The 12,945-nt window shown below is 44.3% G+C and overlaps 1 protein-coding gene across 1 annotated transcript; it reads left to right on the plus strand.

Moving 5' to 3' along the window:
* The first annotated feature begins 9,884 nt into the window (after positions 1 to 9,884).
* LOC137574972 (ribonucleoside-diphosphate reductase large subunit-like) lies at positions 9,885 to 11,649 on the plus strand. Its single transcript, XM_068287390.1, has one exon. It carries the CDS (start codon positions 10,145 to 10,147, stop codon positions 11,540 to 11,542), a length of 1,398 nt encoding a protein of 465 aa, XP_068143491.1. The 5' UTR covers positions 9,885 to 10,144; the 3' UTR covers positions 11,543 to 11,649.
* Positions 11,650 to 12,945: the final 1,296 nt, after the last annotated feature.

Genomic DNA, 12,945 nt, shown 5'->3' on the forward strand with positions numbered 1-12,945 from the left:
GGTCATAAGTTAGATTATAAATATACTGGTCCGTATAAAATAACGGAAATGGGAAATAGGAATAATGTTATAATAGTTAATGACAAAAACAAAAAACAGATAATTCATAAAGATAGATTAAAACTTTTTATTTCATAATAACATACATATCTTTTTGATATATGAATATTTTTGATCATTTCATTTTCTTTATCGTTATTAAGTACATCATCATAAAAAAAAAAAAAAAAAAAAATATATAAATAAATAAAATTTGTTAAATAACTTCATGAAATTACGTTATTTTTCAAAATGAGGGAGATGTAGTATAGTGTATGCACATACGAGTTTTAAGTACTCAACATAAATATTGAGCGGCAACACTTTGTTAGCCGAATATGCATAGGGCATTGTCTTTATCACAATAACAGCGTGCCAAGTTATTGCACACATTTCAAGTGCAAACGTAATATGATATGCACTCATTGCATTAATGGCTTAGACCCGGGTCAGCATGTTTCCCATACTGACCGCTAATATATATATGTGCATGCATAACTCACACTCTCTGCCCGTCTTACATATTATTACTTTTCTTATATACATGGCTCGCAAATAACTGTTGACACTTTTCCATTGTCTGCAAATAAGTGTCTTTGACTGACACAATAATAAAGACTCAGGCAGAAACTGTTCTTGTCGCGACTGACTTAGCTCGCTCGCGCTCCGATCGAGACAATCATTTCTGTTTTCATTTCGCTCAAGTCAAACACTGATCGATTGCTTGAGTTGAATGAAGAAAATTGTCTTTTGCGTATGTATGGGTAAACACGCGATTGATGCGTTCCTATTTACATTTATGTATATGTATGTATGTATGTATTTACATGTACACGGTAGGCAAAGATCATTTCTGTTGAGTTTTTTGGTCAAACTGTCTTTTGTTGAGACTCTTTGTGTGATCAAAAATTGTATTACTCTTTACGCGACACTCATTTGAGAGCGTCACACGAATGAGTCAATGCAAAGCGCTTGACAAAAAACAATTTAAAACAAAACAAAAAGTGCCGCTCAGAGAGAGATCGTTTCTGGAGAATCTTTTCGGTAATGATACGAAGCAGAGCATATGAGAAAAACGATCAACAGTCATTTGCGAGCTATGCTTATACATAATGCTTAAATAACACGGCTGCTCTGCCGCTGCGCCGACAGCTAGCAAGCCTTTAGCAAAGAGAACCAAATTCATACAATAAAAGACATTCAATCAATCAACACCTTACTGATAATACAGTACAAATAAAACAAGGCCGGTCAAACTTGGCCCATCGAACATGGCCGATCGAGCCACACGAAACCGCTGGCGATTTCGTACAAGCGGTAAGATGCGTGGGAAACATAGCATAATAAGTTCGACTGTATAAGAATAAATCAAACATGGCCGATCGAACCCCACGCAACCGCTGGCGATTTCGTACAAGCGGTAAGATGCGTGGGAAACATAGCATAATAAGTTCGGCTGTATAAGAGTAAATCAAACATGGCCGATCGAACCCCACGCAACCGCTGGCGATTTCGTACAAGCGGGATCATGCGAACAAAAGAGAGCAAAAGTGAGGGCCAAGCAAGCCCGAGAGACGGGTGCGGGGAACGCTTGGTATCGAAACGAGACCAAGTGAGGGCTATGCTTGTGAATCGGGGAGTAGGGGGAAAGCATAGATGCGAGAAACGATAGTGGCGTTGGATTGCGATATATATCAAATCAATCACCATTATGTATTAGATTAATCATGCTAATTATCATTAAATAATAGATTAAGTTAAATACAACAAATATATGTATGCATAGTTATAATGCGGGAAGAATTTGGGCGAAGTTGGGTATGACGAGTGGATTGAGGGGGAGCGACGGGCGACGGCAGCGCCGCCAGAAAAGGGAAAGCAGCGAAAGTCAACGGGATACGATGGGCGGCCAATGGGAAGGCGACGCCAACATGTGAAAGTGATAGAAGCCAATGTATACAAGCGAGAAAGACAAGGACAAGGAGAACAGTGGGCGCGCAGCCACATAGAAAGTGGACACATATGCGCCAAGGATTTGCGGGACTTTCACCATGGCTTTAAAGAAGTTTGTCACCATTAGCGATAAACTAATTCAGTTTGAAGTCGACACCCACGTCACTTCACTGTCCGAGGTCAGCGTATTTACGCTTCAAGTCCGTCGTGATAGAGTTCAAGCGTTGTGGGAGAAGGTCGAGCAGGAATATGAGAAATGCGAGGCACTCCCAGATAGTAAAGACGATAACACTGAAGATTTAGCCATCCAAGCTAAATACGACAAATGCTATCAAGTTTACGAGCGATGCACGGCTCGATTAAACGAGCTTATCCACGAAGCGTCTGCTCCTACTGCTACGAACCGTCATGGGCCTACCTCTGCACCAGCAGAACGAGCCTGTCGATTGCCACCCATGGACACAGAAGTCTTTACGGGAGATTACTTAAAATGGCCTACGTTCCGTGACTTGTTCACGGCCATCTACATAAGCGATTCGCGAATTTCCCCCGTTGAAAAGCTGTACCATCTCCTAGCGAAAACGAGGGGTGAAGCCAACCTCATTGTAGCAAAATTCCCGCTTACAAATGATGGTTTTGAAACGGCATGGAATGCACTCAAACAACGTTTCGAAAATAAGAGACTTATCGTGAACAGCCAATTCCGAGCACTTCTTGACCTGCCTCAAATTTTCCATGAGTCCGGAAAAGCATTACAGGATCATCAGAATGCTCTGCTTCGTGCTTTTGAGCACTGTGGCCTGCCAGTAACCACTTGAGGAGGCATATTCGTATTTTTCTGTTCCATCAACTTGCCGAAGAACACCCTTTCACTGTGGGAACAATCTCTGGGAGATAAGACTGCCATTCCAGAGTGGCAAATGATGGACGATTTCCTCACTGAGCGGTTTCGTACGCTCGAAGCAGTTGAAAATACAACTGCAATGGCTATTTCGGTTGCCACGTCGAAACCTCCGCGAAATCCGCTTCCAGCCACCCGAAAGGCTAATACATTTAAAGCCAAGGTGACCACCCAATCAAAATCCTGCGATCTCTGTATGAAGGCGAATCACCCGGTGCGTCGATGTCCCCGCTTCCTTCAGATGCTGGTGCCGGAGAGGGTGGCATACATAAAGAAAAAGTCCCTTTGTCTGAACTGTTTCGTAAGAGGACATCAAGTAAAAGATTGTCCGAGTCAGCACAATTGCTTCACGTGCAAGGGGCGTCACAATACGCTCTTGCACAAGGATGCCCGACCGGAGAATAGTCCAACGCCGGTCCCAGCTCAGCCCAGTTCTCACAATATTGTCCGGACTTACTTTACCTCTGAGGCAAGGTCCTCACGAGATAAGTTGCTAGGTACAGCCATCGTGGACTTTTGGCACAAAGGCACTACTTATGCTTCACGGGCGCTATTGGACCCGGCTTCGGAAGCCAATTTCATATCCGAAAGAATGTTCCGGCTCATGAAGTTACCATTCCAAACTGTCAGGGCTGAAGTGACAGGCATTAACGGAAAGGTGAATAGAACCTTGAAAGTCTGTCACATAAGCATTCGGTCATCGCATAGACCTCTAGTCCAGATAGAGATAGAAGCTTTTGTCTTGTCCCAAGTTGCTGATGATTTGCCGTCATGTACGATAGCCCAAGCCACACTGGAAGTAATGCCCATTATTCCTTTAGCCGACCCCTCCTTCAGATTAAAGGCAAAGATTGATCTACTTCTTGGCATTGATGTCATGAACCTTTCCGGCATCCAGACCGAAGTGTGCGGATCTTTAATGGCTCAAGAGATGAGATTTGGTTGGGTCATTTCAGGCCCGTTGCAAGGGGTCCCCGTTAGTTCGTGTGTCGCGTTCACTACGAGGGTCGCTGTTAGCAGAGAGGAGGCACTTGAAACTCTTCTCACAAAGTTTTTGGAGGTGGAGGATCTACCGGGCAAACCGGTAGAAGATTCTTATTCTGTTTGCGAGGTTAATTTCCAGAAGACCCCAAGAAGAGATGTTTCGGGGATATATACGGTCTCACTTCCGTTTCGAGATCCAACCATTGGGGCATTGGCTCAGTTCCTAAAAAACGAAGGCCGGCTCCTAAAAAATATTCCGGCGAAAACGGATTATGACGCCGTCAACCAAGAGTATTTGGACTTGGGCCATATGCGTCAGGTGCCATTTGACGGCAGTAATGACAATTTTTATTTGCCACACCATGCAGTTTTCAAGCCCGATAGCACAACAACAAAAGTAACTGTGCTCCGTTCTTAGCCATCCGAGTACTTCAGCAACTCGCAAGTGATGTACAATCCAAATTTCCTTTGGCTAGCGATATTATCAAGTCCTATATGTATGTCGATGATGTCCTGGCAGGGGCTCACAATGAAGCAACGGCAATCGCAATGGTCAATGAACTTCAAGACGCTCTTGGTTCAGCTGGCTTCCTTTGCGCAAGTGGACTTCGAGTGTGAAGAGCGTGCTCAGTTGTATTCCAAAGTGTCATCTGCTGAATGCTGATTTCCTCGATATCGAAGAGGCTAGCACAGCAAAAACACTGGGAATCCGATGGAAAGCGATTACGGATGAGTTTTATTTTGTCATCTCACCCCAAGATATCAAATCAGTTTATACTAAGCGAGAAGTCCTCGGGCAGATCGCCAAGTTATTCGATCCCGCTGGCTGGCTGGCTCCCTTTGTAATTCAAGCCAAGGTGTTTATGCAAGAGCTTTGGTTACGAGAGCTGGGGTGGGATGACCAGTGAACTCCATCACAGGTGGCAGGATTTTACAAAGATCTACTCCTTCCTTGACCAGATCCGAATTCCGCGGTGGGTTCTCCATGATCCAAATTCCGACATCCAATTCCATTGTTTTTGCGATGCGTCACAGTGGGCTTATAGTGCCGCAATTTACGTGCGCGTTAGCAATGACCAAGGCATATCGTGCTGCCTTCTTGCAGCGAAATCTAGTGTAGCCCCGGTTAAAACGGTTTCATTGCCCCGCCTTGAATTATGCGGAGCCACGCTTCTAGCTGAACTGGCAGCTCCAGTTCTTCCACAACTTCCAGTTGATAAATCGGGTAGCCAAAATTGTGACGGCAACAAATAGCTCCCCATGGAATCACGTCTGTTCAGAAGACAATCTAGCAGATCTCCCTAGCCGCGGCCTGAGTGCGCAGGAACTTGTACACAAGGATTTGTGGTGGCACGGCCCACCATGGCTACGGGAACCACAAGAATCCTGGCGGCGAGCGACACCACTCCCACTAGACACTACCTTGGATCGCGATCGCTAAGCCAGCCAACGAGATACAGTCTCGTTTTTCCAATCTGGCACGTGCCTTACGAGTGGTAGCATATGTGGTCCGTTTCGGCAGAAGGTGTCGTAAACTTCCAAACGATTACTCCGTGGAGGTGACCTCTAGCGAGATCAATCAAGCACTCCAGGCGTTGATCAGTGACTCGGATCAGCGTGATTACTTCCCGACGGAACATCGGTGTCTACAGCAGAAGAAATCTCTGCCCACGTCTAGCACCATTCTCAACCTGAATCCTTTCATTGACGCATCAGGTGTGATCCGAGCTTGTGGGCGCATGCAAAAAGAAGCTGCCCTTAGTTACGATGAGCGTAACCCCATTCTGTTGCCAGTAGTAAGTCCATTGTCCCGGCTGTTGGTGTTTTTTACGCATCGGATCTCTCTCCATGGGGGCAGTCAACTGGTAGTCCGTCTCATCCGACAGTGATACTGGATTCCAAACTGCGGAATCTAGTCAAATCGGTGGTCAATTCGTGCAAGGTCTGTGTGATTTACAAAAGAAGGCTGCAATCACAGCTAATGGGCACCCTTCCGTCCCAGCGAACTACTTTCGCACGTCCTTTCACGACCACCGGGATAGATTTCGCAGGTCCTTTCGACCTCAAGAGTTGGCAGCATCTGAAGGCTGTGAGTCAGCATTTCTGCACCCGATGGAAAGACGAGTATCTGAAAGAGCTACATAAGCGCAATAAGTGGCGATTCCCTTCTAAAAATCTTGAAGTGGGCGATCTGGTGGTACTCAAAGACGACAATCTTCCATTTAATGAATGGCGTCTTGGGCGAATCCACCAAGCATACCCTGGCAGTGACGGCAATGTCCGCGTCGTCGAACTGCGTACCGCTCGCGGTATTGTGAAGCGTCCAGTCGCAAAGCTGATTTTTCTTCCTCCAGAAGAAAGAATTCAAACTCATTACTTAAAGCTACAGTAGCGTCCAGAATTGGTCCTTCCTCCCAATTAAGAAGGGCCGAGATGCCAGTAGTAATAGGTGTATTGTATAGTCCTACATTAATCCGCTTTCTTCATTATTTGTCCCGGCAGCTTCCTAAACCAATCTATATCCCGTTTCCATGGCTCCGAGACCACGTTCAGTACAGGCATCGAAGGAGGAGCGCAGATGTTCGCGCGGAACTGAGTCCTTCCGTTGCCGAGTCTGTAGCGGAATCCATCCTCTGAAGCGATGCCGTCGCTTCCTGCGGCTGATCGTGGAGAAGAGGATGACGGCGGTGCTTGCAAACAAGTACTGCGCCAACTGCCTGGCCCACCAACACTCCGAAGGAAGCTGCTTGAGCGGTGATAGGTGCCGAATATGCAAGGAGGACCACCACACGCTACTTTACTTCCACGAGGAGCCACGTCGACGCACTCCATGCTCCGTCGTACGCCGAGCCACCCCCGAGTCCTCCAGACGAAGGGTCGCACAAACGCCAGCCTCCGATCCTAAGCTGACATTGGCCACACTGCTGCAGCACCGCAATTCACATCTCATGCCCACGGCGATGGTACGTCTCGAGACGGGAGGGAAAACCTTCGACGTGAAGGCCCTCGTGGACCCTTGTTCGGCGGTATCGTCGATGGCGACGTCCCTGGCCACGGCCTTTAAATTGACAGCCGTCAATATTGGAGCGGAGAAAGCGGTGGCAGCAGTGATCCGCTCCCCGATCAGTGAAGGATGGCGATTAGAGGCGATCCTGAAGGTGGTCGATGGCTTGTGCTGCCGCACTCCAAGCTCTCCGGGGGACCCGCAAATCTCCAAGAAGTTCGAGGGCATCGTCCTGGCGGATGATACTTTCTACCGACCGTCGTCGGTGTCGTTGGCCCTGGGCGCGGACGTGATGACGGAGTTCATGTTGGAAGGGAGTCTACCCGGGGTTGGCGGGCGGCCGATTGCGATGCGAGCCTAGCTGTTTCCTCATTTCCTCTACTGTGCCGGTCATCTCGATCCCGATCCTTTGGCCTGTCTGTACCAGATCCTCCTTCTTCATGTGGTAAATCCATCCCATTTTGATCTTTTTTTTTTTTTTGATTAACAAACTGTAGTTTTTTTTTTCTAAATTTCACCAGTATAGCACGTTGGGCGCCAGTTGTAACGATCCTTTCTCGTCCCTTGGTATATTTCTACTATCTATTGGGCCAGGTTCGGCACAAGAAAATTTATTTTGTGCCCCGGTGAAATTAGAACTCGTTTGTTGGATTAATGGTTTTAGGCGATGTATTTATTTATGATATTTTTGGGCTCGGCTGGGTATTACTAATTTCTCTGAAGGAGTTTCGAACTTGGTCCCTCGACGCTTGATCCAGTCCGTCTCCCGTTCCTTGTGTCTCCGCTGGTTCCAATTTCAGACTCGTGATATAAATACCTTGTCTGATATCTCCCTCTTTAGAATATCGCTGTAGCGCTGATTGACTTTAGGATATATCCTATGGCTTTTGTCTCACGTTCCTGGCGTATCCTGATCTTCCGGGGACGTTTCTTCCACCTCAGTGCCTCTGACCGCGTTATAAGGATGGTCTTTGCGTGCTCGTGGCCTCAAGGATAAATCCTGTAGCCGTTTGTCGTATAGCAGGATTTTCTCAGCAATTGGTATTCATCACGATATATAGATCCTGGAATTTCGGCAGTAGGATATATCCTCGTACCTTCCAATATGCTGTCTATCGTCCTGGAGCCGCTTGACTTCTCTTATTTTCTTGCCTGGGCACGATGTTCTAGTCCTATTCCAAGGACTTGTTGGTTATACGGTAATTTGAGAGGTTACTCGTAAGGCCTTCTCAATTATTCTATTTTTCTTGATCCTTTTCACTGGTTTTTGTTTCACTAGTATGAGCCTTTAAGGTTACTCGAAAGGCCTTAAAACTCCCTTGATTGATCACGACTTTTTGACTTGATGATTTTTTTGATGGGTGTTGCCTTTATATAGGCCGCTCCCATGGCCTCAGGACTTGACTGGTGTAGTACCGCTATACAGCTGGTACTTTTCCATCCGCCCTCTGCTTTCATCCACACATTTCTTGTTGCTATGCGTGGTGAACGTCCCGCAAATCCTTGGCGCATATGTGTCCACTTTCTATGTGGCTGCGCGGCCACTCCTCTCCTTGTCCTTGTCTTTCTCGCTTGTATACATTGGCTTCTATCACTTTCACATGTTGGCGTCGCCTTCCAATTGGCCGCCCATCGTATCCCGTTGACTTTCGCTGCTTTCCCTTTTCTGGCGGCGCTGCCGTCGCCCGTCGCTCCCCTCAATCCACTCGTCATACCCAACTTCGCCCAAATTCTTCCCGCATTATAACTATGCATACATATATTTGTTGTATTTAACTTATTATTTAATGATAATTAGCATGATTAATCTAATACATAATGGTGATTGATTTGATATATATCGCAATCCAACGCACATATTGTATCTATTGGATAGAGGGCTTCCCCATTGCTCATCCCTCCTCCTTCGGCTTGCATATTCCCCTCACAAATCCACAAGCCATTATCGTTTCTCGCATCTATGCTTTCCCCACTACTTCACAAGCATAGCCCTCACTTGGTCTCGTTTCGATACCAAGCGTCCCCCGCACCCGTCTCTCGGGCTTGCTTGGCCTCACTTTTGCTCTCATTTGTTCACATGATTTCGGCTGCTCGCGATCTAACTGCTTTCAGTTTTGCATGCGTGACGTAGGCAGAGAGTGCCTGCATTGGCCACCGGTACCCTCTCTCGCGGTCGCACACGCATAGTATACGTGTAATGTGGGTGTATTCTCATCCAACGCATTGTTCCCCACATCACACGCATGGCATTCTCATGCATGTATTTCTCTTACGGCCTCTCTGTGCTCTTGATATTCTTAATAGGCCAATGCTTTTTTTTGCTGGCAATTATGCCCTCAAGCCACGTTTCATTTGCTCTAATACAGCCGAAACTCTTGCCGAACTTATCGTGCTATGTTACCCACGCATCTTCCCGCTTGTACGAAATCGTCAGCGGTTGCGTGGGGTTCGATCGGCCATGTTTGATTTACTCTTATACAGCCGAACTTATTATGCTATGTTTCCCACGCATCTTCCCGCTTATACGAAATCGCCAGCGGTTGCGTGTGGCTCGATCGGTCATGTTCGATCGGCCTCGTTTCATTGGCTCTTATACGGCCGAACTTATCGTGCTATGTTTCCCACGCATCTTCCCGCTTGTACGAAATCGCCAGCGGTTGCGTGTGGCTCGATCGGCCACGTTCGATCGGCCTCGTTTATTGGCTCTTATACAGCCGAACTTATAGTGCTATGTTTCCCACGCATCTTCCCGCTTGTACGAAATCGCCAGCAGTTGCGTGGGGTTCGATCGGACAAGTTTGACCGGCCTTGTTTCATTTGTACTTATACAGCCGATTTTATTCTTATACAGCCAATTCTATGCTTGGTCGTATATCGTATCTGGCCGATCGTTGCAGCGTTCAAATGTATTGCAGCTTGTTTGTTGTTCGGGACATTATTCTTGTCTATAATGTTCCTCACAGTGTGCAAGATATCGAAGTCTTCTGGTGGTTGCACTAAATGTACTTTGCATTCGTGCTAAAGGAACTTCGATATGTGGTACAAATGGCACCTCCAACGGATTAGTGCCCATGCTGAGAGTATTTAATAATGTTGCCCGCTATGTAGATCAAGGTGGTGGTAAGAGACCTGGTGCTTTTGCCATATACTTGGAGCCGTGGCACTCGGACATTTTCGAATTTTTAGATTTAAAAAAAAATACCGGAAAAGAAGAGCATCGTGCGAGGGATCTATTTTAAGCGCTATGGATTCCCGATTTATTCATGAAGCGTGTAGAAGCAAATGAAGATTGGTCGTTGATGTGTCCGCATAAATGTCCAGGTCTAGAAGATGTTTGGGGAGACAATTTTGAAAAGCTTTACGTTAAATATGAGAAGGAAGGATTAGCAAATCGCATCGTAAAAGCGCAATCACTATGGTTTGCAATCATTGAATCACAGGTTGAAACTGGTAATCCATACATGCTGTTTAAAGATTCTTGCAACAAAAAAAGTAATCAGCAAAACGTGGGAACCATTAAGTGTAGTAACTTGTGCACAGAAGTTGTTGAATACTCAGCCCCTGATGAAATAGCTGTGTGCAATTTGGCTTCCATTGCACTAAATATGTTTGTAGCAACGGATAAAACGTTTGATTTTAAGAAATTAAAGGAAGTAACCAAAATTGTTGCAAAAAATTTGAACAAAATAATAGATGTTAACTATTATCCTTTGCCAGAAGCGAAAAAGTCAAATTTAAAGCATCGTCCAATTGGTATCGGTGTTCAGGGTCTAGCTGATGCTTTAATTTTAATGAGATTTCCATACGAGAGCAAGCAAGCTTGCTTGTTAAACCAACAAATTTTTGAAACAATTTACTTTGGAGCCTTGGAAGCTAGTTGTGAACTTGCCCAAAAGTATGGTCCATATGAAACTTTTAAAGGATCTCCAGCGAGCAAGGGCATTTTGCAGTACGATATGTGGAATAAGAAACCTACTGATCTATGGGATTGGAACAAACTTAAGGCAGCTATTAAGGAACACGGCATTAGGAACTCATTGCTTGTGGCGCCAATGCCTACTGCTTCCACTGCGCAAATCATGGGAAACAATGAATCATTTGAGCCCTATACTACAAATATATATACCAGACGCGTTTTGTCTGGCGAATTTCAGGTAGTCAACCATCACTTATTGCGAGATTTAACAGAACTTGACCTTTGGGATGATGACATGAAAAATCAAATAATTTCAAGCCGCGGATCCATTCAAAATATTGAAGTTATTCCTCAAAATGTGCGCGACTTGTATAAAACCGTATGGGAAATATCAGTTAAGTCCACGATCAAAATGACGGCTGACAGAGGTGCATTCATAGATCAAAGTCAGTCTTTTAATATTCACGTGGCGGAACCAAACTACGGAAAATTAACTTCAATACATTTTTACTCTTGGAAATCTGGACTCAAAACTGGAATGTACTATCTACGCACAAAGCCAGCAGCACATGCTATTCAATTTACAGTAGATAAAAAAGCATGTGCTACAATCTTAAGCAGTCAAAATGGGTCGATTAAAGCAGAAGAAAAAAATGTTGATACTGAATTATATCGAGAACGCAGAATGGCAGAAATGGTTTGTTCACTTGAAAACAAGGAAGCTTGCATGTCGTGTGGATCTTAGTTTTAGATCTGAGGTCTGAGGATGAAGAATACATATATTTTACACCTTTGTAATAATCTTAAAATATAAAATTAAATAAAATTAATAAAATTACGAACTACCCGAAACTTTTTAATAATTATTTTACCACTAAAACTATGTCGTGAAAGAAATATATGGGTCCGGTGTTGTCGCCTTTAGAAGTGACAACAGACAGCAAAGAGGAGGGCAAAAAATCCTGGTCACTCACGCCTGAGATAGGCTTGTTTTTTGGGAACTTGGTTGGTACATAAAAATTTTCACGTATAAGTTAATAACTCTTAAACTTATGATTATTATTTATTTGATTATCAATTGTTGTGTTTTAGATTCGGCGGCGACTACTCGACATCCTGTTATAATTGAAATCAGTTAAAAAATTGCTTTTCCATGACGTGTATTGCTGACTGTCATTTGCTATGTTAATCGTTTGTGAGAAGAGCACAGTTGTATTATATTTTCTTTACTGCATCTGACTTGACTGATTACTACAGACATGATTGATAAAAATCAAAATAAATCATATATTAAGAGTGGTGGGAGAGGAAAATTTCAAAGCCCAGAAAAGGAACTTTCGAAACATTCTTTGTGCATTAAGACAATTATAATATAGAAAAAATGGAAATGTATGTCAATTAAGTATGTAACCCGATTATGTATATCGATGGCTCATCAATCATAAGTAGATCCGATATGGTCAGCAGTAAACAATAAAGACCTAGTTAATTAATTAATTATTAATTATTTTACTGACCAAACACTATGTCGAATTATGCACTGGGTAGCGCGCTATTTGTACTATAAAAGAAATGCATTATTCTTAGTAAGATCAGATACCAATTGTAGCTACATCGGGTGTGCATCGCTGTATCTTTGGCCCCCATCTCTACCTTTGTAATCTCACTCCGAGGTCCACCCAATTTATGTGTTGGTTGCGACAACCTTGACTCACTGGTTTATGTGCTAGTGCCTATTTATATATAAATAAATAAACATTTAATAAATTCAAGAAATACTAACGTCTTTCATTGAACATTTTGGTGACCCCGACATTGGCGGCTCCAAGTTAAAAGAGTAACAGACTTGGTGAAACCGTCATCAAGGAGAATATTTGGTCAACTCAGGCGACCAATCTCTCAACGAAAAAGGAAACTGGTCAACTAGGCGACTACTTTCTTTGCACGCTTTGGACACAGAACAATCCTAAGCGAGGGCACAAATTGATAAACATTTCACATCAATCTAGGGTCCCGACGAAAAACATCGCAATTGATTAACTTGGCAATCATTGCGTAGCCACCTTGGCGAATAAAAACAATTTATTGGAAAACTAGGAGTTGGTTTTCCGCAACGGGGTAGCAGTGCATACCCATTGAATAAAAGTT

Source organism: Drosophila tropicalis, unplaced genomic scaffold, assembly GCF_018151085.1.
Source record: "Drosophila tropicalis isolate 14030-0801.00 unplaced genomic scaffold, ASM1815108v1 contig_527, whole genome shotgun sequence".
Classification (NCBI taxonomy): domain Eukaryota; kingdom Metazoa; phylum Arthropoda; class Insecta; order Diptera; family Drosophilidae; genus Drosophila; species Drosophila tropicalis.